At 38.3% G+C, this 21014-nt stretch overlaps 3 protein-coding genes and 1 non-coding gene across 20 annotated transcripts; 2 read left to right on the top strand and 2 right to left on the bottom strand.

The window, feature by feature from the left end:
* Positions 1–1029: 1029 nt before the first annotated feature.
* Positions 1030–20854, bottom strand: LOC104727064 (uncharacterized). Of its 17 annotated transcripts, XR_015566213.1 has the most exons (9): positions 20720–20854; positions 19922–20019; positions 18319–18388; positions 17981–18219; positions 17777–17893; positions 17230–17494; positions 17079–17157; positions 1823–4430; positions 1030–1741 (listed from the first exon to the last, which is right to left on the bottom strand). XR_015566213.1 is itself a non-coding variant. In XM_087465520.1 (6 exons), the coding sequence occupies exons 2-6, from the start codon at positions 20012–20014 to the stop codon at positions 17552–17554; spliced, it is 609 nt and encodes a 202-aa protein (XP_087321646.1). In that variant the 5' UTR covers positions 20015–20019; positions 20720–20854; the 3' UTR covers positions 16916–17551. The 17 variants fall into 17 exon arrangements, 4 of the variants coding, with proteins under 4 accessions (XP_087321629.1, XP_087321634.1, XP_087321638.1 ...); XR_015566210.1 differs by having other exon boundaries at positions 1030–4430; positions 17075–17157; XR_015566212.1 differs by having other exon boundaries at positions 1030–4430.
* Positions 3716–3822, top strand: LOC147948933 (small nucleolar RNA R71). Its single transcript, XR_015586142.1, has one exon. It is a non-coding gene; the product is annotated as a small nucleolar RNA R71 (small nucleolar RNA).
* LOC147948932 (uncharacterized) lies at positions 6634–7659 on the top strand. Its single transcript, XM_087469315.1, has one exon. The coding sequence runs from the start codon at positions 6634–6636 to the stop codon at positions 7657–7659; it is 1026 nt and encodes a 341-aa protein (XP_087325441.1).
* Positions 11649–12551, bottom strand: LOC147948931 (uncharacterized). Its single transcript, XM_087469313.1, has 2 exons — positions 11938–12551; positions 11649–11865 (listed from the first exon to the last, which is right to left on the bottom strand). Exons 1-2 carry the CDS (start codon positions 12549–12551, stop codon positions 11649–11651), a joined length of 831 nt encoding a protein of 276 aa, XP_087325439.1.
* Positions 20855–21014: the final 160 nt, after the last annotated feature.

Below are 21014 nucleotides of genomic sequence, written 5' to 3'. Positions count from 1 at the left end.
ACTTCGGCATACGCACCAACATGGATGGGGAGAAGCGGACCTGATAAGCGGATTTTCACCCAGGGTATCAATTCCCTATGCAGTTGTAGTACAAAGGGTTATCAATCCAAATGGTTGTTTATGCTAGCCGGAAGGATGCAATCAGAACAACGCAAGTCAAGCCAAGCAATAAATGATTTTGTCTTACAATCCTAAATAATGAAAGAAAGAATATAAACAAAGAACCACACTACCTAAGCACCCGATGCAAGCATTCGAGTACAGGATCGGGTGGGGTGATCGAGTTAACAAATGAAGTATGAACAACTCGAGGGGTTACTCGAAGCAGGTGATCGAATGAAAGAAAGAATATAAACAAAGAACCACACTACCTAAGCACTCGATGCAAGCATTCGAGTACAGGATCGGGTAGGGTGATCGAGTTAACAAATGAAGTATGAACAACTCGAGGGGTTACTCGAAGCAGGTGATCATGTACCAGTTCGGGTAAGGGATCGAGTGATGAATGAAAATGCAAGCAATTAAGATACAAAAGCTTCTAAGGATGGGGTAATCGAATCCTAAGTATTCCTGACCAGTACAGATGTCTTATATGCCTCAAGCAAACATTCCCTAGACAATGAATCTCTAAAATCTTGTTAAAACACTCTCGTGATAGAAACAATCAACCTTGATCACTCTCCTACCAAATTCTCATTGGAGAAACATGACCAAGCAGGCAATAAGAACCGATTCATTATTGTGAGTAAACCCCTTACTCATCTAATCTCTTAGGCTAAGTGAGTAAACTTCTAGCATTGGTTGATTCAAGCATTTAATCTACACCTCTCGGTGGTAAAACACCCTAGATCTAATCTCACCCTCTCGGTTTGTTGACAGCATTAAGAACACTAATCTAGAAGGTAGTTAATAAATCAAAATCAATCAAACTAAGACATCCTAACCGATCAAGAACACAAAATCATCTATCCCATCCCTAGAAACTTTACTACACTACTCGGAAATCATTGCAAGAAACATAAAAGCATATATGAACGAAAATTGCATTGTATTAAAAGATAGAGTAGAGAATAAAGAGTAAAAAGTAGAAATCTAAAGATATGATAAAAAGATATGAAATAAATCCTAACAAAAAGTGAAAAGTGTTTTGAGTCGCTCAGTTCTCTCTCATAAGCTCTCGTTCTCTGGTTTGAGGGTCTGCGGCATGCTCGTTTGCAAGGAAGAAGAGGAGGGGTTTTTATATGGAAACCCCTTTGACCTAGCTTCCCAGTTCTGCCCGAGGGTCTACTCGATGGGGTACACGAGGATAAGGTCGGGTTACTCCTCGGGTAGATCTTCGGGTTGTTCTTCCTGCTCTTGGATCCTCCTAGATCATGTTGGGGTTCATACTGTTCTTCCAGCTCGATGGCTCCTTCTTTGTTTAGCTTAAGAAGAAAGAGAAGCTAAACTTCAAGATTAATAGGGTTAGTTCCCAAAAAATCAAAGATCACTCGAGTTTGAGAGAGAATAGAAAGCAGGAAAACAAAAAGCTTTTTAGGGTGAGAGACTTATCGGTTTGTGCTGCTGAGGGAGGAGGGTTCGAATCCTTTAAATAGAGTAGGGTTAGCAGCTTGGGCTTCATCGAGAGTGGGCTTGGCCTTGTGGAATTTGGATGCCACTCGCCACCTGAGTAGAGACACGATCAAGCGCGTCGAGTACGGTGTCGGATTTGGCTTCGGGTTCCTCAAATTTTCCTTTTTCACTTTTTTATATAATGTAAATATACAAAAATAGAAAATAAGTTAAAACAAATAAATCAGAATAGAAATAAAATTAAAGATACCTTTGGGATTTCCTCCCAAGTGAGCTTGTTTTAAGTCACTATGCTTGACTCTTCATGCCCCTTAAGCATGGGATGTAGGAAGGAGAGGTTCTGGAATCCTCTCCACTGTAGCAGGCTGATTCAATTGATTCTCCAGGTCTTGTCAAGGTTCCAAAGAAAATGTGGTGTTGACTTCTTCAAGATGTTTGACTTTTCTCTGCTTTGTCTTGGTGGAAAAAGCTTGACCATCAATAGTTGGCCTCTTAATTCCCTTCTTGACATCAAACTCCATCTTGAAGTGCTCCCCATGCTCAATTCTGATCTTGCCTTGCTTCACCTCAATCACTGCACCTATTGTTGCCAAGAACGGTCTCCCTAGGATCAATGGATCGTCTGGTTCCTTATCCATATCAAGGATCATGAAATCAGTAGGGACTTCCACCCTTCCAATCCTGAGAGGCAAATTTTCCAAGATCCCAATCGGATGTCTGATTGTTCTATCAGCTAGAACCAAATACAGACTACTTGGTTTAAAATTGGTGAAACCCATCTTGTTGGAAACTGACAATGACATGATGCAGCTCAGGATCTAAGCATACTCCACTCCTGAGAATCTCATACCCAATCTCCTTGACAGCTTCCTTAACCTCATTCTCCAGCCGAGCTGCCTCCTTGGTGATTTCCTCTTGAAGTTCATGTGGTGGCAAAAACTTAGGTGGTGGAGCTTTACGCTTGGCAATACGCTCTGCAAGCGCCTCCAGTTGGATGTCAAGTGCCGCATTGAACCTTTTCTCTAGTTTCCCTTCTGCTGCTACAGGCAGTTGAGGTTGATCTCTTATTTCAACATCTAATTGATGTATCATCCGATCACCATCATCGGGTGAGTCATCGGGTTCAGCCTCGGGTGATTCTTGAACCAGTGCTCGATCAGTCTCCTCGGGTAAAGGCTCAGATTCATACTCGGATATGTAGTACTTGACCTCATTTATCCCATAGTGATCCATATCCTCCCCATCTTGAACATCACTGTCCTCAGTGAGGTAATCTTCATAATCATCATCAAGGAAGATGGCTTGGGTAGTGGCATAGTCTTTTGGGTTCAGAATAGCTTTACCTGGAAGCTGGTTGATCTTTGGAGCTGGTTGGTTGTTGTGGTGGCCCTCTAGGTACCTCAGCGTAGTATTCAGCGAATCATACTTGGCGTTCAAATAATTGTATCCAGAATCAATTTTGTTGCTCATTTTTGCAAACCGTTTTGCAGTGTCCATAGTAGCGGATGCCTGATTTTGAATCATCTGCTGAATTAGGCCGCGTAAGTCAGCTTCTTGTGATTGGTTCTGCGGGCCTTGTTGTTGTTGGAATCCAGATGGTGCAATGGGTTGGTGGTAATTTCCAGAATACTGCTGCTTAGGGGCATAGCCTTGATTATACTGAACAAAAGGCTTCTGCTGGACCTGGTTCCCTTGAACTGCGGATGGGTAGATCTGGTCTTGAAGGTTGGCAACATTCGGGTTACGGTAAGACATGTTCAGATTCGGCTTGTAATTGTTGTAACCTCCTTGGTTGTTGATGTAATTCACATCCTCTATCTGAACAGTCTCCCCATCTTGTTGTAAAAACTGCTCTTCCTCTGAAATTGCATGAACATGCTGCTGCTGGCTGAGTAGTTTATCGAGCTTGTCATTGAGGGCTTTCATGTCCCTCTTGTACTTGGCATCTTCCTCTCCAGTAGATCGCACAGTGCGATCATACTCCTCATTGTAATGCCCATCAGATTGTGCTAAGTTCTCCACTAGGTCCCAACGGTCATCAACATCTTTGTTGAGGAAGTTACCATTGCTTGCGGTGTCCAGCAACATCCGTATCTTGGGGACCACTCCTCTGTAAAGTGTGCTCAGCAATGAAGCATTGTTGAAGCCATGGTGAGGACATCTGGTAGTGTATCCCTTGAAACATTCCCTACCTTCACTGAACTTCTCATTATTCTTCTAAACAAAGCTGGAAATGTCATTTCGCAGTCTTGCGGTTTTAGAGTTGGAGAAAAATTTGGCCAGAAATGCCTTCTTGCACGCTTCCCAAGTGGTGATGGACTCCTTAGGGAGTGATTTCTCCCAGATGTGTGCTTTGTCTCCCAAAGAGAATGGGAAAAGTCGGAGTTTGAATCCATCCTCACTAACTCCATTTATCTTGGTGAGGCTACAGAGCCTATCAAATTCATCCAGATGATCCAATGGGTCCTCCATTAGTAATCCATGAAACTTGTTGCTTTGTATCATTTGGATGAGACTACTCTTGATCTCAAAATTGTTGTTCTGCACAGCAGGTGGCACAATGCCATTCCTTTGAGTATGAGTAGATGGAGCATCCCCTGCTCCTATGTAGGTCCTTGCTTGAGGAGCTGGTGGACCGTTCTGATTGTTCATTGTCTCCTCAATGATTGCTGGTTATGGTTGTTGAACTTGTTGTTGTCTGGGTAGCCTTGGTCTGTCGATGTTGTAGATGAAAGGACTCAAGTTTTGGCTACCTCTGGATCGTGTTTGCATGCACAAGTAGGTGACCGAGTGAGTACACGAAGGTCAACCCGTTCCAGGTGATCGAGTGACGAGTCGGGTGGGTGCTCGGGTTGTACCTGAGATTAAAAACAAACAAAAACAAAAGCAAACAAGTCAGATTCCGAACCAATATAGATAAAAGAACTTGATCTAGAACCTGCTGAAATCCTAAACGTAGCAAAATAAAATTCAACCAAACGGCAACGGCGCCAAATTGATAAGCGGATTTTCACCCAGGGAATGAATTCCCTATGCAGTTGTAGTACAAAGGGTTATCAATCCAAATGGTTGTTTATGCTAGCAGGAAAGATGCAATCAGAACAATGCAAGTCAAGCCAAGCAATAAATGTTTTTGTCTAACAATCCTGAAATAATGAAAGAAAGAATAAAAACAAAGAACCACACGACCTAAGCACTCGATGCAAGCATTCGAGTACAAGAATGGGTGGGGTGATCGAGTTAACAAATGAAGTATGAACAACTCGAGGGGTTACTCAAAGCAGGTGATCGTGTACCTGTTCGGGTGAAGGATCGAGTGATGAATGAAAATGCAAGCAATTAAGAAACGAAAGCTTCTATGGATGGGGTAATCAAATCCTAAGTATTCCTGACCAGTACAAATGTCTTACATGCCTCAAGCAAATATTCCCTAGACAATGAATCTCTAAAATCTTGTTATAACACTCTCGTGGTAGAAACAATCAACCTTGATCACTCCCCTACCCAACTCTCGTTGGAGAAACATGACCAAGCAGGCAATAAGAACCGATTCATTATTGTCCGTAAACCCCTTACTCATCTAATATCTTAGGCTAAGTGAGTAAACCTCTAGCATTGGTTGATTCAAGCATTTCATCTACACCTCTCAGTGGTAAAACACCCTAGATCTAATCTCACACTCTCGGTTTGTTGACAGCATTAAGAACACCAATCTAGAAGGGAATTTATAAATCAAATCAATCAAACTAAGACATCCTAACAGATTAAGAACACAAAATCATCTATCCCATCCCTAGAAACTTTACTACACTACTCGGAAATCATTGCAAGAAACATAAAAGCAAATATGAACAAAAACTGCATTGTATTACAAGATAGAGTAGAGTATGAAGAGTACAAAAATAGAAATCTAAAGAAATGATAAAAAGATATGAAATAAATCTTAACAAAAAGTGAAAAGTGTTTTGAGTCGCACAGTTCTCTCTCAGAAACTCTCGCTCTCTGGTTTGAGGGTCTGCGGCGTGCTTGTTTGCGAGAAAGAAGAGGGGGGGGTTATATATGGAAACCCCTTTGACCTAGCTTCCCAGTCCTGCCTGAGGGTCTACACGATGGGGTACACGAGGATAAGGTCAAGTGGTTTCCATATATAAACCCCCTCTTAACCCATTTTTGAGGGACAAGCAAAGAGAACCGATTTTTACATTTTCGTTGAGCGATTTTTCGATCTTAGCATTATATTTTCCAGTTTTTGTTATTCTTTCAGCTTGAATTTTGTTTACATTTTCCTATTGCTTGTTTCTAATAAAACGTTTTTATCTCTTTCATCTTTCTGATTATGCAATTTTTATTTATTTATGGGTTTATGTTCTTTGCCATGAAATCTGAGTAGTGAATCAAAGTTTCTAAGGATGGGATAAACTAGTAAGTGTTCTTAATCGATTATGATGTTTTAGATTGATTGTTTATTAAAATTTCCCTTCTGGATAGGTGATCTTAATGCTAGTTTCAAACCGAGAGGTTGAGATTATATTTTAGACATTTCCACCGAGAGGTTGGGATTAGATATTAGACATTTCCACACCGAGAGGTGCTCGATGAAATGCTTGAATTAGCTAATGCCATAGATATTTCAATGCGTGCTTGAGTAGGGGATTGGGTAAGGGAATGATTAAGTTTGATAGTTTCTACCATGAGGGAGCTAATTGGAGTTCAAGACTTGGAGGAGAATGACTTCAAGCTTAGGAGGGAGATTGTTGACTTAAGCTTGAGTCACAAGGAATCCTAATCCTACCAAGTTATGGTTCTAAAGGATTAGGATAATGACAAGTTATATTTAGGAGATATCTAAATATATACAAAGTCTAATAGGAATAGGTTTTGGTGTTTGGAGTTCTCTATATAGTGAGATGCCAATGTGTGGCATAACTGAAGAGGTTTTTAGAGAGAACAAGAATAAGCTTTAGGTTTAGAGAGAGTTTCCTAAAGATCAATAAAAGAGAGTAATTCTTTTGATTTCTTGTGTTCTTTAAATCTTTGTTTGCAATATTTGGTATCAGAGCAATGGGATATATCAAACCTACGGGAGAAATTGTTGAAGCTACTGCAATAAAACCAGTCGATGGAGGAGGTTCTTCTTCTCTCAAGTGTCCAATGTTGAATTCGACAAACTACACTGTTTGGTCTATGAAGATGCGGATCCTCCTCAAAATACATATAGTCTGGCCGACCATTGAATCTCCTGGTGATGACAATGATATGAATATTATGGCGATAGCTCTGTTGTTTCAATCAATCCCAGAAGCACTCATCCTACAAGTTGGAGAACTAGACACTGCAAAAAAGGTGTGGGACGTAATTCAAGCAAGGCACGTCAGAGCCGAGCGAGTCAAGGAAGAAAGGTTGCAGACCTTAATGTCTGAATTCGATCGACTTAGAATGAAGGATACAAAGAAAGTTGATGATCTCGCTGGAAAACTATCTGAAATATCTTCAAAGGCAGCAGCACTCGGAGAAAGCATTGAGGAATCCAAGATCGTGAAAAAAAAATTCAAGTGTCTTCCTCGGCCGAAGTTTATTCACATGGTGGCATCGTTAGAACAAGTTCTTGATCTTAACAAGACCAGCTTCGAGGACATTGTTGGTCGAATGAAAGCATACGAGGAGAGAATCTCTAAGGAGGAGGCACTACAAGAAGATCAAAACAAGCTAATGTATGCAACCATGGAAGCTCAACAAAACCGTGACTACAGTGGAGATTTTTTAAACAGAGGACAAGGAGGACGTTTTGGTTTTAGAGGAAGAGGACGTGGAAGGTCTAATGGTGGAAGAGACTTATCAAAGATCATATCTTTTCAGTGTGGCAAGGCTGGTCACTACGCCTCAATCTGTCCAGATCGTTTGTTGAAACTACAAGAGATTCATGAAGCTGATAATAATAGTGAAATACAAGATGCAAATGCCCTTATGATACACGAGGTTGTTTATTTGAATGGGAAACACTACAAACCGAGCAAATTCGAAGCAAACATAAGCAGAGAGAATGTGTGGTACCTTGACAACGGAGCCAATAACCACATTGACGGGTGATAAGTGCTATTTCGAAGATATTGATGAGACCATCACAGGAAAGGTAAGATTTGGTGATGATTCCAAGATTAACATCAAAGGAAAAGGAACTATCTCGTTCATAGACATTAATGGAGAACCAAGAAGAATGTTGGATGTATACTTTATTCTGGAGCTCAAGAATAACATCATCAGTCTCGGACAAGCAGCAGAAGCAGGATGTGACATAAGGATAAGAGGAGAACATCTAACAATGCATGATCGACAAGGAAAGTTACTTGTTAAATCAGAGAAGTCCAAGAACAGGCTATACAAGGTGATCATGGGAATAAAGAACACTACATGCTTATTCACTAAGACCATGAGTTAATCAAGTAAGTGGCATGCAAGTTTCGGACATATAAACTCCGAGACTCTAAAGTCAATGATGCAGAACGAGCTAACTCAAGGATTACCACGGTTTGTTGTCAACTCAGAGGTGTGCTCATCATGCTTGCTTGGAAAACAAACACGTAGGGTGTTCCCAAAAGCTACTTCGTACATAGCAGATACGGTGTTAGAGCTCATTCACGGTGATCTATGCGGACCCATCTCACCAAATTTTGCTGCCGGTAAAAAATATATATTTGTCCTCATAGATGACCATTCACGATATATGTGGACAATCCTACTCAAAGAAAAAAGTGAGATTTCGAGAAGTTAAAGAGATTTAAACAACATGTGGAGAAAGAAATATGGGCTACGTTACAGACTTTCAGAACAGATAGAGGGGGAAAATTTGTGTCTCATGAGTTCAACTCGTTTTGTGAAAGGTTTGGAATCAAGAGACATCTAACAGCACCATACACTCCACAACATAATGGGGTTGTTGAAAGGAGAAACAGGACATTGCTAAAGATGACCAGAAGCATCATGAAACACATGAAGATACCAAACTATCTCTGGGGTGAAGCGATCAGACATTCAACCTACCTGTTGACTAGAATTGCAACAATATTGCTTGAAAACAAAACACCATATGAGGCACTACAAAACAAGAGACCAAATATTGATCACCTCCGAGTATTTGGCTGCATTGGAAACGCCAAGGTGGACAAACCTCACCTCCGAAAACTTGATGATAGATCACGAACCACAGTTCATCTCGGGACACAACCTGGCTCTAAGGCTGTCTCCTAGAACCACAAACTCAGAGAATAATTGTAAGCAGGGATGTGGTGTTCGATGAGACAAAGGGATGGAATTGGAGCACTAACAGTCAAAATACAGAGCAGAGTGGAGGTTTCAGTGTTGTATTTGGTGGTTTTGGAAACCGAGGCATTCAACAAGAGGACGAAGAAGACTCTGTTGGAGATCATGGTGTTAACATGGATCGAGATCAGGAAAACGAAGATAATGTATCTGATGCTTCTCTAAGTGACCAATACATTGAAGAGATGCAGAATCAAGAACAACCAGTGCTACGACGAACAACACGATAGGTAGTAAAACCGAAGTATCTACAAGATTATGTCTTGTTAGCTGGAGAAGAAGGGGAATTCCTGCTCATGTGTTTAAACAATGAGCCTAATAACTACTATGAAGCAAAAAAGACTAGAGAATGGATATGTGCTTGTGAGGATGAGCTTCTATTGATCAAGAAAAATCAAGTATGGAACCTTGTAGACCTACCAGCTGGAGTTAAACCAATAGGTATAAAATGGATATTTAAGCTCAAGATGAACTCGGATGTGACTATCAACAGATACAAGGACCACTTAGTGGCAAAAGGTTATGTTCAACAGTATGGGGTCGACTTCGACGAGGTATTTTCTCCAGTGGCTAGGATAGAAACTATAAGATTATTCCTTAACCTTGCAGCTTCTAACGGTTGGGAGATCTAACACCTTGACGTTAAGACTGCGTGCCTACACAGTGAGTTAAGAGAAACAGTTTATTTTACACAGCCAGAAGGCTTTGAGGTAAAAGGGAGTGAGGACAAGGTTTACAAACTCAACAAGGCTTTATATGGATTAAGACAGGCTCAGAGAGCATGGAACAACAAGTTAAATCAGATTCTGATTGAGTTACAGTTTAAAAAATTATCTAAAGAACCATCAGTCCATCGCAAATAAGTAAAAGGGAATCTACTTGTTGTTGCAGTGTATGTAGATGATTTATTTGTATCTGGAACAAGCATTCATGTTATCAATGAGTTTAAAACAGAGATGGCGACCAAGTTTGACATGAGTGATCTAGGAAGACTAACCTATTACTTAGGAATCGAAGTGTGTCAGTTTGAAGGTGGGATAATTCTAACTCAACAACAATATGCGAAAAAAATACTAGAGCAAGCGGGAATGAAAGACTGCAATCGAACTCTCACCCCGCTGGAGTCCGGTTTAAAGTTAGCAAAAGCAGAGGGGGAAAAGGATATTGATGCTACAAGCTTTAGGAAAAATTTTGGATGCCTTCGATACCTACTCCACACTCGACCTGACTTAACTTATTGTGTAGGAGTACTAAGTAGGTATATGCAGACCCCTAAAGTCTCTCATGGTGCTGCGATGAAACAGGTGTTACGATAGTTGCAGGGTACTACAAATTATGGACTGGTATTTAAACGATCTGATACAAAAGTGCCAAGGTTGATAGGCTACAGTGACAGTAGTCACAATGTAGATCCAGATGATGGAAGAAGCACCACCGGTCACATTTTTTATCTTTTAGGAAGCCCAATCTCGTGGTGTTCACAGAATCAAGATACCGTGGCATTGTCGTCTTGCAAGGCCGAGTTTATGGCCGGAACAGAAGCAGCTCGACATGCAATATGGCTTCAAGATTTACTCGAAGAAGTTACATGCGTGTCTAGTGAGAAAGTCACGATCAGAGTTGACAACAAATCAGCAATTGCCTTGACGAAGAATCCGGTCTTTTACGGTAGGAGCAAGCATATTCACACAAGGTATCACTTTACAAGAGAGTGTGTGGAGATGGTCAAATAGAGGTTGAACATGTCCTTGGACATGAGCAAAAGGCTGATATTTTGACTAATGCTTTAGGAAGAATAAAATTCAAGGAAATGAGGGAGCTAATTGGAGTTAAAGACTTGGAGGAGAATGACTTCAAGCTTAGGAGAGAGATTGTTGACTTAAGCTTGAAGAAAGCTTGAGCCATAAGGAATCCTAATCCTACCAAGTTATGGTTATAAAGGATTAGGAGAATGACAAGTTATATTTAGGAGATATCTAAATATATACAAAGTCTAATAGGAATAGGTTTGGTGTTTGGAGTTCTATATATAAGAAGATGCCAATGTGTGGCATAACTAAAGAGGTTTTTAGAGAGAACAAGAATAAGCTTTAGGTTTTGAGAGAGTTTCCTAACGATCAATAAAAGAGAGTAATTCTTTTGATTTCTTGTGTTCTTTAAATCTTTGTTTGCAATAACCTGATCCCTTACTCGATCCGGCACACAATTTCTTGCATTATGTGTACCCTGGTCGTGTAGTTCTTTATTTCTATTCTCTTATTTATGGTCATTTTAGGTTGTTAGACAAAACTCGCATTATTTCTTGGCTTGACTTGCTTGTTTCTGATTGCATCGTATCTACTAGCAAAACAACCAATTTGATTGATAACTCATTGTACTACAATTGCATAGGGATTTGATACACTAGGCTATACATCTCTTAAGTGGGTGAAAAATCCTATTATCACAAATCTGTAATATCCAAATAGGTTTACAAAAACCATCACACCTTACCAAATCCGAAAGATCTCAAAACCATCACACCTTTTTTTTTATTTGAAAATAATGTTAAATTATATTCAAGAAAAAATAAACATTTTTACATCAAGTGCATCTAGTGTTTGATTTGGTTTTTCAAAAAAATTGATCTAAAAAAGTAGAAAAAAGATTGAATCAAAATCTTGTGTGCAACCAGAGTTATAGTCCTTTGTCGTATCTTCGATTACCTAGCCTCTGAATAATGAGAAGTTGGTTTCTAACTTATCGATCAATCCACTTTATCAAAAGGCCAGCATCGAGTGGTGCCTCACCGTGTCTTCGCCCATTTTTTCCTGCCATACAGTGTGAACCACAACTTGAAAGATATAGCGAGTGAGGAAACCGTGAAGCCGATCCGACTGGTGGCCTGAGACAAAAGCTAGAATATCTTGCCAGTCAGTTGAGTACCGGTCTTTAAACACATTCTTAGCGAGTGCAGCCCAAACTTCTGAAGCATAACTACAGGAGAAAAAGAGATGATCTCTAGTTTCAAGGCAGTTCATACAGAGAAAACAGTTTCCCAAAACTCACATGGTCCATCTAGCCATTCGGTCTCTAATTGGTAACCGGTCTTCGATAGCTAACCATAGGCAAAAAGAAAACTTAGGAGATGCATGGGTGAAACAGACACTGCGATGCCATGGCACCACGGGGGATGAATAACAAATGTGTTTCCAAGTGTCGGTTGTAGAAAATTGAGAACGGTAGGAGTCATTCTTGCCACGCCACAAGACAAGGTCAGTCTGCTCTGTTCTTCCATGACATTGGGAGCGAAAAACATCTTTGATCGAGTTCAGGGAACCCAGGAGGTGTCTTCTTTTATGATGGGCTTCAACCAAATCGATGATACCTCTATCACCCGTAACATCAATTACGCGACCTAGTGGGGACCAATTGTCATACCATAAAGAAGTAAGTCGACCATTACCCACTTCAACCTTACAGAAAGATTTGGCGAGTTCCCTATACTTAGGAAGCTTCCTCCATATCCACGAACCTGCACCTGCAGCCTCCTTTGAGAACCAAAAAGATTCACCCTTGAGGAAATATTTTTCTATCGATTTCACCCACAAGGAGTCCTCATGTGAAAGGATACGCAAAATCAACTTAAGGCAGCACACATCATTTGCTGATCCGAAAACCATCACACCTTACCAGATCCGAAAGATCCAAAAACCATCATCCTACACCTTACCAAATCCAAAACATCCAAATAGGTCCATATACAAAAACTAACCATCATAGCTTAACAAACCTGAAACATCCTAAAAATATCATCCTAAATTTTGAAACATCATAATCTAGAAAACAATTAATCACCAAGTGAAATATGTGATGCTTGAATTGCTTGACTTGGACCTTCCCCTTGTGACTTTCTTGGCTTACCTGGCTTACCTTGAACCCCATGATTAGTACACCTTATTGAGTTATGTCTTGTCATACTACATTGAGCGCAATGCAATATGATTCCTTCTCTAGTAATTTCACCTTCTTTCAAGGAGCCTCCTCTTCTACTTCATTTCCTTGCTTTTTCTTTTTCTTTGGAGACTCATTCTTGCCTTTGATTCGTTTTTGCTTCTTTGACCTTTAGTTTTCTCTCTAGGTGGTGGCTGAAGGTCTTGTTTCACCAGATTTCTTCTAAAAGTACATACCATTAACTCCCCTCTATGGCTCATTGTATTAGACAACCCATCTTGATCTCAATAACTAGTCAGAGTTAACAAAATCTTCATGCTTCTGATTCTCCTTCATTCCATTACTCGCAAAACATGACGACAAGGAATCTCTGTCATACTCCATCTTCTACATGGACATGTTTTTGCATTCATATCAACCTTGAAACCATGATGAACATGTTCACCCACTTCATAATGCCATTGCCACACGGATTACCTAACAATACTTCATATGTTTCTGCTATTCTTTTATTATTTTGGCCACTTTCAAAGTGAATTTTCCCTTATGATTTTCAGTCTTCTTTCTTCTCATATCATTCCGGATGAAGCATTGTCTTCTTATGGTCTCTAACATTGCTACCAGTGGCATTTATCTTGCTTTATTGATAGTATTGTTGTACGACTCTGAGAAGTTGTTTGACACATCTTCACACAGTGATGTGCAATTGAAGAAAGCACGACTACAATTTTGAGGATTCTTCATCATCACTACCTCGTAAACACCTTGACCAAACTTCTTTAGTTCTTCAATGGCTTTTTTATAGTCTGCATCATTGAAACATTTTGAAACAGCCCAAAATAGGTGTTCTCCTAAGATTCACATATATGTGGTGAGCACACATTCGATGTTATACTTTGGGCAACTCTTGTTCCACAGCAATAACCAAACCCTATCATAAGAAAGTTATATATTATCATTAGAATTTGATCTTAAACTCATATTATATATTATCATTACAATTAGATGAAGTCAACTTACCTTCTGCCTGTCTAAGATGAGACTAAACCCTCTCCATCTTAAAAATTAAAGTCTGTTTTTAGAAGTTTTATAAATCAAATCCAACTATCCGTATTTTCAATTGGCACAATACCCCATGTAACAAGATAGAACTGGTTATTGCCATCTCTTCCTATAGCTGCCAATAGTTGATCTTTGACATTGTTCTTCAAGAAGCAACCATCTATCCCAATTATGGGTCGACAATGAGCATTAAATGTCTTCTGGAGTCATGCTAAGCGGACGTAGAATCAGTCAAAATTTTCAATACCATCATCAGTTCTCATTGTTTCCACCTCCACAATTGATCCGGGATTAGAACTGTCAAAAACAAGAAGCAAAGTTAATAGTAAACAATCAAAATGTAACAAGAAGAAAAGTTATAAATAGGAGATGAACTTACTTAATGAGTTCTAGACGGTAGTCCATTAGTCTAGAAAATTGTTCATCATGTTCATATTGTATGGTTGACCAAGTTGTAATGTCCTATCTTGCATTGCCTTCGACTTGTAATTAGGATTTCTCTTAATGTCCTTCAATAATAACTTAGCAATGATTTCATCCTTCACTACCTTGCTAAACTTGTTTGGGACACATGAACTCATCATCCTGTGACATGACCTGATACATGTTGTTTACTTTTTGAAAAGAACAGTAGATATGGAAGTTGCAACCACCACCAAGAGCGCATCTCACTTCAGATTTCTCGGAACCCCATCTTTTGTATTTCACATTAGTTTATGACTTAAGAGCATAATCAACCACAACTTCCTTGAATATAGGTATGCTGTCAAATACTTGCCCCGATCTTATCTCACCACTGCCTTTTTCTACCTAATATTTTTTTGGCCATCATCTGAATTCTGAGAAGATGGCTCTGAATCACAAACATCATCTTCATCATCACCACCTCTAACATCATCATCGCCTCTAACATAACCTGCTCTATCATCATTGTTTTCTTCTTCACCATTACAATCATTGCTTGCTTCGGCAGCTATATCCTCATCATCTGCTTCACGAGCTCTATCATCATTACCTGCTTCAGAAATCTCGTCCTTTTCTACATAGAGCTCAACTGATTTTTTCCATATCACAGCTAGACACGTTCTCTAGGAATTTTCTGATCCATTACACAACAGTTTCAACTCTGTAAACATCTCATATGGAATTTTGTACCGGATCCTATGCCCAAACAAAGACACCCAACAAACTCCACCATGTTTGTAAAAACTGCTTCCGGCTTGCATTCAAAAGTTTGAGTCTCACCTCCTTGATATGTAATCACAATACCTTCTTTGTCTTGACTGCACACTCGTTTAGGTTTGGTTATGATACCAAATGTAACGCCACAAATGCGACATCTTAGTGGGTCCCACGTCCTCTCTAGGTCCTTGAGTCTATCCCTATCCGACGTAAGTTACGTTCGGCAGGCTTTAAATACATGTTTTACCAATTTTACAAATCACCACGTGATTTTTTCCGCGTTTTGTCCTCACTCGTACAGTTTTAACAATCACTTCCACACAGATCACTCATCCTTAAATTGCTTTAGCTTAAGAACATTTAACTATGGAGTTCCCTCAAGATAGTTGACCCAAACGATTAGTGCACTTTAGTGATATATGTGGCTAAATCAACTTTTTTAAACTTATTCGCATGCACCACCGTATATCCTGAAACTAGGGTGTTACAATCTTTTTTTGACAAAAACAGTCGAATTTTTGGGTAAAAAAAAAAATAATTTATGGGTAATAATCTTGGAGAGGACTTTGTAGAGGTGGTTGCAACAGTGTTTGATATTTTAGATATCAATGTGAGGTGAGTGACGTTTTTCTCTTTCGGTAACTTTTTTAACAACTTATTCATGTTCATGTGAAAACAAGTTGTTCCAAAGGAGAACCAGCTGGACCGATTTCGACGAAGTTTTCTAATCTCTCTTTCTTAGTTTTATTATGTTGGCCGAAAGTCCATCCGAGCATAATACCTTGTTACAGTTGAGGACGATAGAGTGAACCATCCATCATCCGAGCATAATACCTTGTTACAGTTGAGGACGATAGAGTGAACCTTCCATCTGAACTCCAACTCAATTATAGGACATGGATAAAGGCCCAATCTTATTTTTTTTTTGGCTAAAAATGGCCTCCCAAGTAGTCAAGTAGAGGTTCAAACCTAACAATGATAGTTGATAAGATCTTGACATCTTATGAGAAAGCTTGACCCTGAAGTTAGACCCTGTTCATTTTAAAGTCACTCATCAAGCAATTGCAACCAACCAAAACGACATTGACGACGGCAATTACAAATCAAAACGACAACGGTGAAGGAAAGAAAACAATGCAATTGTTTCTGTTGAGTAAGAATAAGTGTCTCTGGGGAGACAGAAGAGTCGCCGGAATTTCTAGTGATTGCTGCGACAACTTATTTCAACAATACAGCGACTGTTACATTCTTTTTGTCACTGTCACTAATCTAACGACTTAAAAACGAATAGAACTTTAGACCATCTCCAATGGTTTTCTCTATTTTTTCTCTATAAGAGCATCTCCAACCCATCCCTATTTTTTCCTCTATAATAGAGGTAAATTTTACTCCAACGCACTTTTATTCTCACCTCTAAAATAGATATTGATATTTTTCCTCTATTTATAGAGGGAACTCCATTTTTTTCTACAAAGATAGAGAACAAAAATAGCAATCGTTATTTTAGAAGTGAGAATAGAGGTGTGTTGGAGTAAAACTCACTTCTATTATTGAGTTTCTCTATTATAAATAATAAAATAGGAAAAACCATTGGAGATGGTCTGATAGAGAAATTCTATAATAGGTTATAGAGGTGAGTTTTACTCTAACCCACCTTTATTCTCACTTCTATTCTCTACTTAAGAGGTGAGAATAGAAGTGGGTTGGAGCAAATTTGACTCTAAAATAGAGATTGCTATATTTTTCAATATGTAGAGAAAAATATAGAATGGGTTGGAGAACCGATAAACTATCTAGGATAGGCGCAACGACCATTGAAGAGAGAACCAAGCAGGTTGCTGAGATTATCTGTGGAAGAGAACAATTCACTCTAAAAAGACCTTTTGTGTCAAGCAGCTACAAATGTCTACCAAGCACACATTCGATTCCAACAAAATCTAAAACATATGTACAGAACTTGAAACTAGTTTTTAAGCATTCTAGGTTTTTGGAAAAAGATATAAACAACCTACTCATATACTTGGCTTTCTCTTACTCACGTACGTCTCTACCCCATTGTACTCTATTCTTCATAAACAACTTCAGTTTCTTCTGAATAAATAAAATAAAACAAAGGTGAGAGTACAACATACTTCATAAAGATCGAATTTGGATATCACATACCTACGATTGTGAATTCACTTTCCCGAGGAAGATGGGCGGTGATCTTCATACTTCCAACAAGATTTTGCACCTTCTCCAAGATCAGGATCTAGTTTGGCTTTTAGCCACCCAAGTCGAACAATAAGCTCTTCAATGTCCAAAACAGCAGCTTCAATGGAATCAGATTCCATGATGTTTAGTCTAAGACCTTCATCGCCTTGCACTTGCTGTGTGTCTTCCTTTGTTTGCTCTTCTCTGGTTTCGGGAACATCTTCCATTTCTTCATCTAATATAAAAACAAGTCAAACGAATGCTTCCATATGTTCAAGAAAACCAAATAAATTCAGTAAACAAGTAAACCATTTGAGACAAATCGTTCATTTAGATAAAAAAATCTAATAGGTTTCACAAGCTTAGCACACTTTTCCCCATCCTACAACATTAACATGCGATCAAACAAGGTGAGCAAATACGGCAAATGAGGATACGATAAGTCCGAAACAGTACTTTTAAAACTATTAATCTCGAAAACAGATACAAAATCACATATAACAAAATGAAAACTAACCACAGTACTAGGCACTTTCCAACCGTCTTCCACAGACCAATCCAACCGTGGACGCAAATTCTTTTTCAAACCTCGATAAACATCTCCTTCACCCTCTGGTTTAGGAAGCAACTCAATCTGCAAAAAAAAGATTATTGGCAGTTTCATTTAGTTACAAAACTCAAGTAGTAAAAGAACAATAATAGCAACCTGTTTCATACATACCTGGCATAATTGCTTACCCTGCAGCGCCACAATTTCTCCAGACCAGTAACATTTATCTCTCCACCAATCAACTAAATCTCCAACTTTCCAAGACTCATGTACGACGACAAGAGGTTCTGTCTCACCCTTGAGATTAAGGTCTTCACTTTCATGGTAATGTGGTGGATACGTGGGACGAACCATTAGTTGACTCTTCGTCCCACCTTCAGGCGTTTCAAACACTAGCGCATTATCTATCTCTGAAACATATCAAATGTACTAGTTAAATAAATATTTTCAAGCTAAATAAATATTGATAAGAGTTAAAACAAAAATATACAATGGAGGATTAAACTCACCTTCGCCTGGAAAGTCAAGATACTTTAGCTTATATCTAAGTTCACCATTTTCATTGGTTATCTCCGTTATCTAATGACCCATTAAAAAAAAAAGATGTTGAAATTTTACATTAGTAATTACAAAAAGCATCTCAAATATGACAACGTTGAGATAAACTTGTGAGTGTATACATTTAGGAGAATAAAAGCTACAAAGATCTGGAAAACAAAACAGAGATGATGAGAAATACAGATTTAGGTGGAGAGTTCAGGATCTGAATTAGAACTAACAGAACCACGTCTAAAAGAGCTATCAAGTCTAAAGCTGTGTTAAAGCTCCCAAGAGATTTGAAGAAAGTAATTTTGTAATTGATGCAATAATTGGCTAACACCAAAAGATGAATAATAGCTAAAACTATCTAATTTACAGAAATATCATCGAGGATCCATGTGAGGAAAAGTGGAAAGACACAATAAGACACCAATCTTTCATGGAGAGCTAGAATAAGTGTTTATATATAGCTCAAGGATTGGTATGTTTTACCACAAGGACATGTCATGCCAAAACATGAAAAGAAGAATTGGTATGTTTTATCAAGCGATTTCGAAGAAACAAATTTGATAGTTGTGTTTACATCAAATGTTAATCAAGAGTTCAAGACTGTTTTTCTAGGTAGATGGACATGGCATACCAAAACATGAACTTTCTATCCAAAACCCCAAGAGTCAGCTAAGTTCTCCTAAAACATAAAAACAACTGAGTTGCGAATAAGATCACTGTTTTTTTATTGCGAAGATAGGTCACTGGAATCTGGTTTTTCCAGTGACCTGAAGACTACACCAAAAAGATGAAAACATTGGTTCTTTTGAGTGAAGAGGTCTTGGAAGAATTTGATCTCAACAAAAACGATAAAGAGACATGGGCCGATTTTCCAGCCCACTTGAAATATTAAAATAAGAAAAAATACAAATGTAGAGCTAAAACAAAAAAAAATAACAGTTAAGGATAAAAAAAATCAAATTCAATAGCACTTTTGTAATTCAGAAAATGGACCAAAAAAAAAAGAAGGTAGAAGTCTAAAAAGACCTCACAAGAGTAGGATATGTGGGATTGCCACTACAAAGTGAATGTAGTAGAGGATGAACAAAGACTTTAATAAGAAGTTTGTGAAATCAACAAACATTGCATCAGACGGTGATTAAGATGTAGTTCTTATAACTAGTATTCAAGATAGAAAATATATATGGGTTCTACACATAACATGTACATATCATAGTACTCATGGTAAGGATTATTAGTTTTGAGCAAATATTTATCCAAACAAGACATAGCACATCTTAGAAGATTTGGTTTGGATTTGGATTTTGTTTGGATAACAGTGTTGACATGACACTAGTAAAGACATGTTTACATCACTCAAATAAAAACATATCCTAAAGATGTTAACTAGATCTTTCTAAGATATCCATATGGAGGGAAAAGTAGCAAGATGAGACTACCAAGCAAATTTAAGTGTGTAAAGATGAGGTTTTTTTCAAGAACTAAGAAGTTAAGAAGTATACTGGTGAAAATCTTCTTGTTATGCTGATGTAGAGTTACATTAAGTTTTGATAGCCACATTACCTTGCATCGAAACCAAGCTCCGCGGTATCCGTTGATAAAGGATTTCACTTCGACAATTTGACCAACTTGGAATGGTAAATTGATTTGAGTCATAATAGCTGCACATAGTTAAAATTGTACTATGAATTAAGTTGGCTAGAATAAGAATCTCTTAAACAACTTAAAGTTGCTTAAAAGAAACTTATTTTGGAGAAGTTGAATGAATATAAAAGATTGCAGAAACTACTATCTAAAAAAGTCAAAAGTAGTAAGGGCATAGATGGTCATCATGGCTACAAATTCATCAATTTATAAGCTAAACTGCTCTAATCTAAAGATGAATACCCTTGCAAACTAGACCACCTCACCCATTACAATTACTCATCATTGCAACCAAAATTTGGTAAGTACAAATAGATCTACAAATAAATTATGAAAAAAAAAAAATTTGATGTTAATAGCATAATCAAAGACTGCAAGAAAACATTTACAACAAAATCAATTATTCTAAGATAACTCATCATATAAGATTAAATTGCTAGTATAAAACTTTGTTCCAATACATATTGATACATTCACAATTTCCACTTAATAATCAATAGTATATTAGTTCAAAGTTTTATACTAACAATATATCTTTAAATCTGAGTTTACTTCAAATTTGTGGGTTCAAAACCCATCACATTAAAACAAACAAAGTGAAAAAAAAATCTAAATAGAGAAAAAAAAAAATTTCAAAACCATTTTTCATCCTAAAAAAGACACATAATTTTCAAAAACGAGTCTCACACCCATAATCATTACGAGAAAGAGATGTACCTGATAGGAGGTGCTTGTCAGAGCTTTCAGATCTGGAACCCGTACTCAGGAAAACAAGGTTAGGGGGCGGCAGCTTTTTATACGACAAGATGATGTGTGAAATACCTAATTTGAGGACGCACACGTGTCCTTTACATGACGTCACGTGAGATGATTGTATTAAGTTTATTGTATTGGGCTGGATCCAAAATCCTCACGGCCCCAAAGGAAAACTATAGCAAAACCTACTTTACATTATCGATCACAAACATTTTGAAAGCAGATCAACATAATTGTTGGGCATGATTTGCCGAAA

Source organism: Camelina sativa, chromosome 2 (assembly GCF_030686135.1).
Source record: "Camelina sativa cultivar CO46 ecotype springtype chromosome 2, ASM3068613v1".
NCBI classification, from domain to species: domain Eukaryota; kingdom Viridiplantae; phylum Streptophyta; class Magnoliopsida; order Brassicales; family Brassicaceae; genus Camelina; species Camelina sativa.
This window is presented reverse-complemented; position numbering and strand designations above follow the sequence as displayed.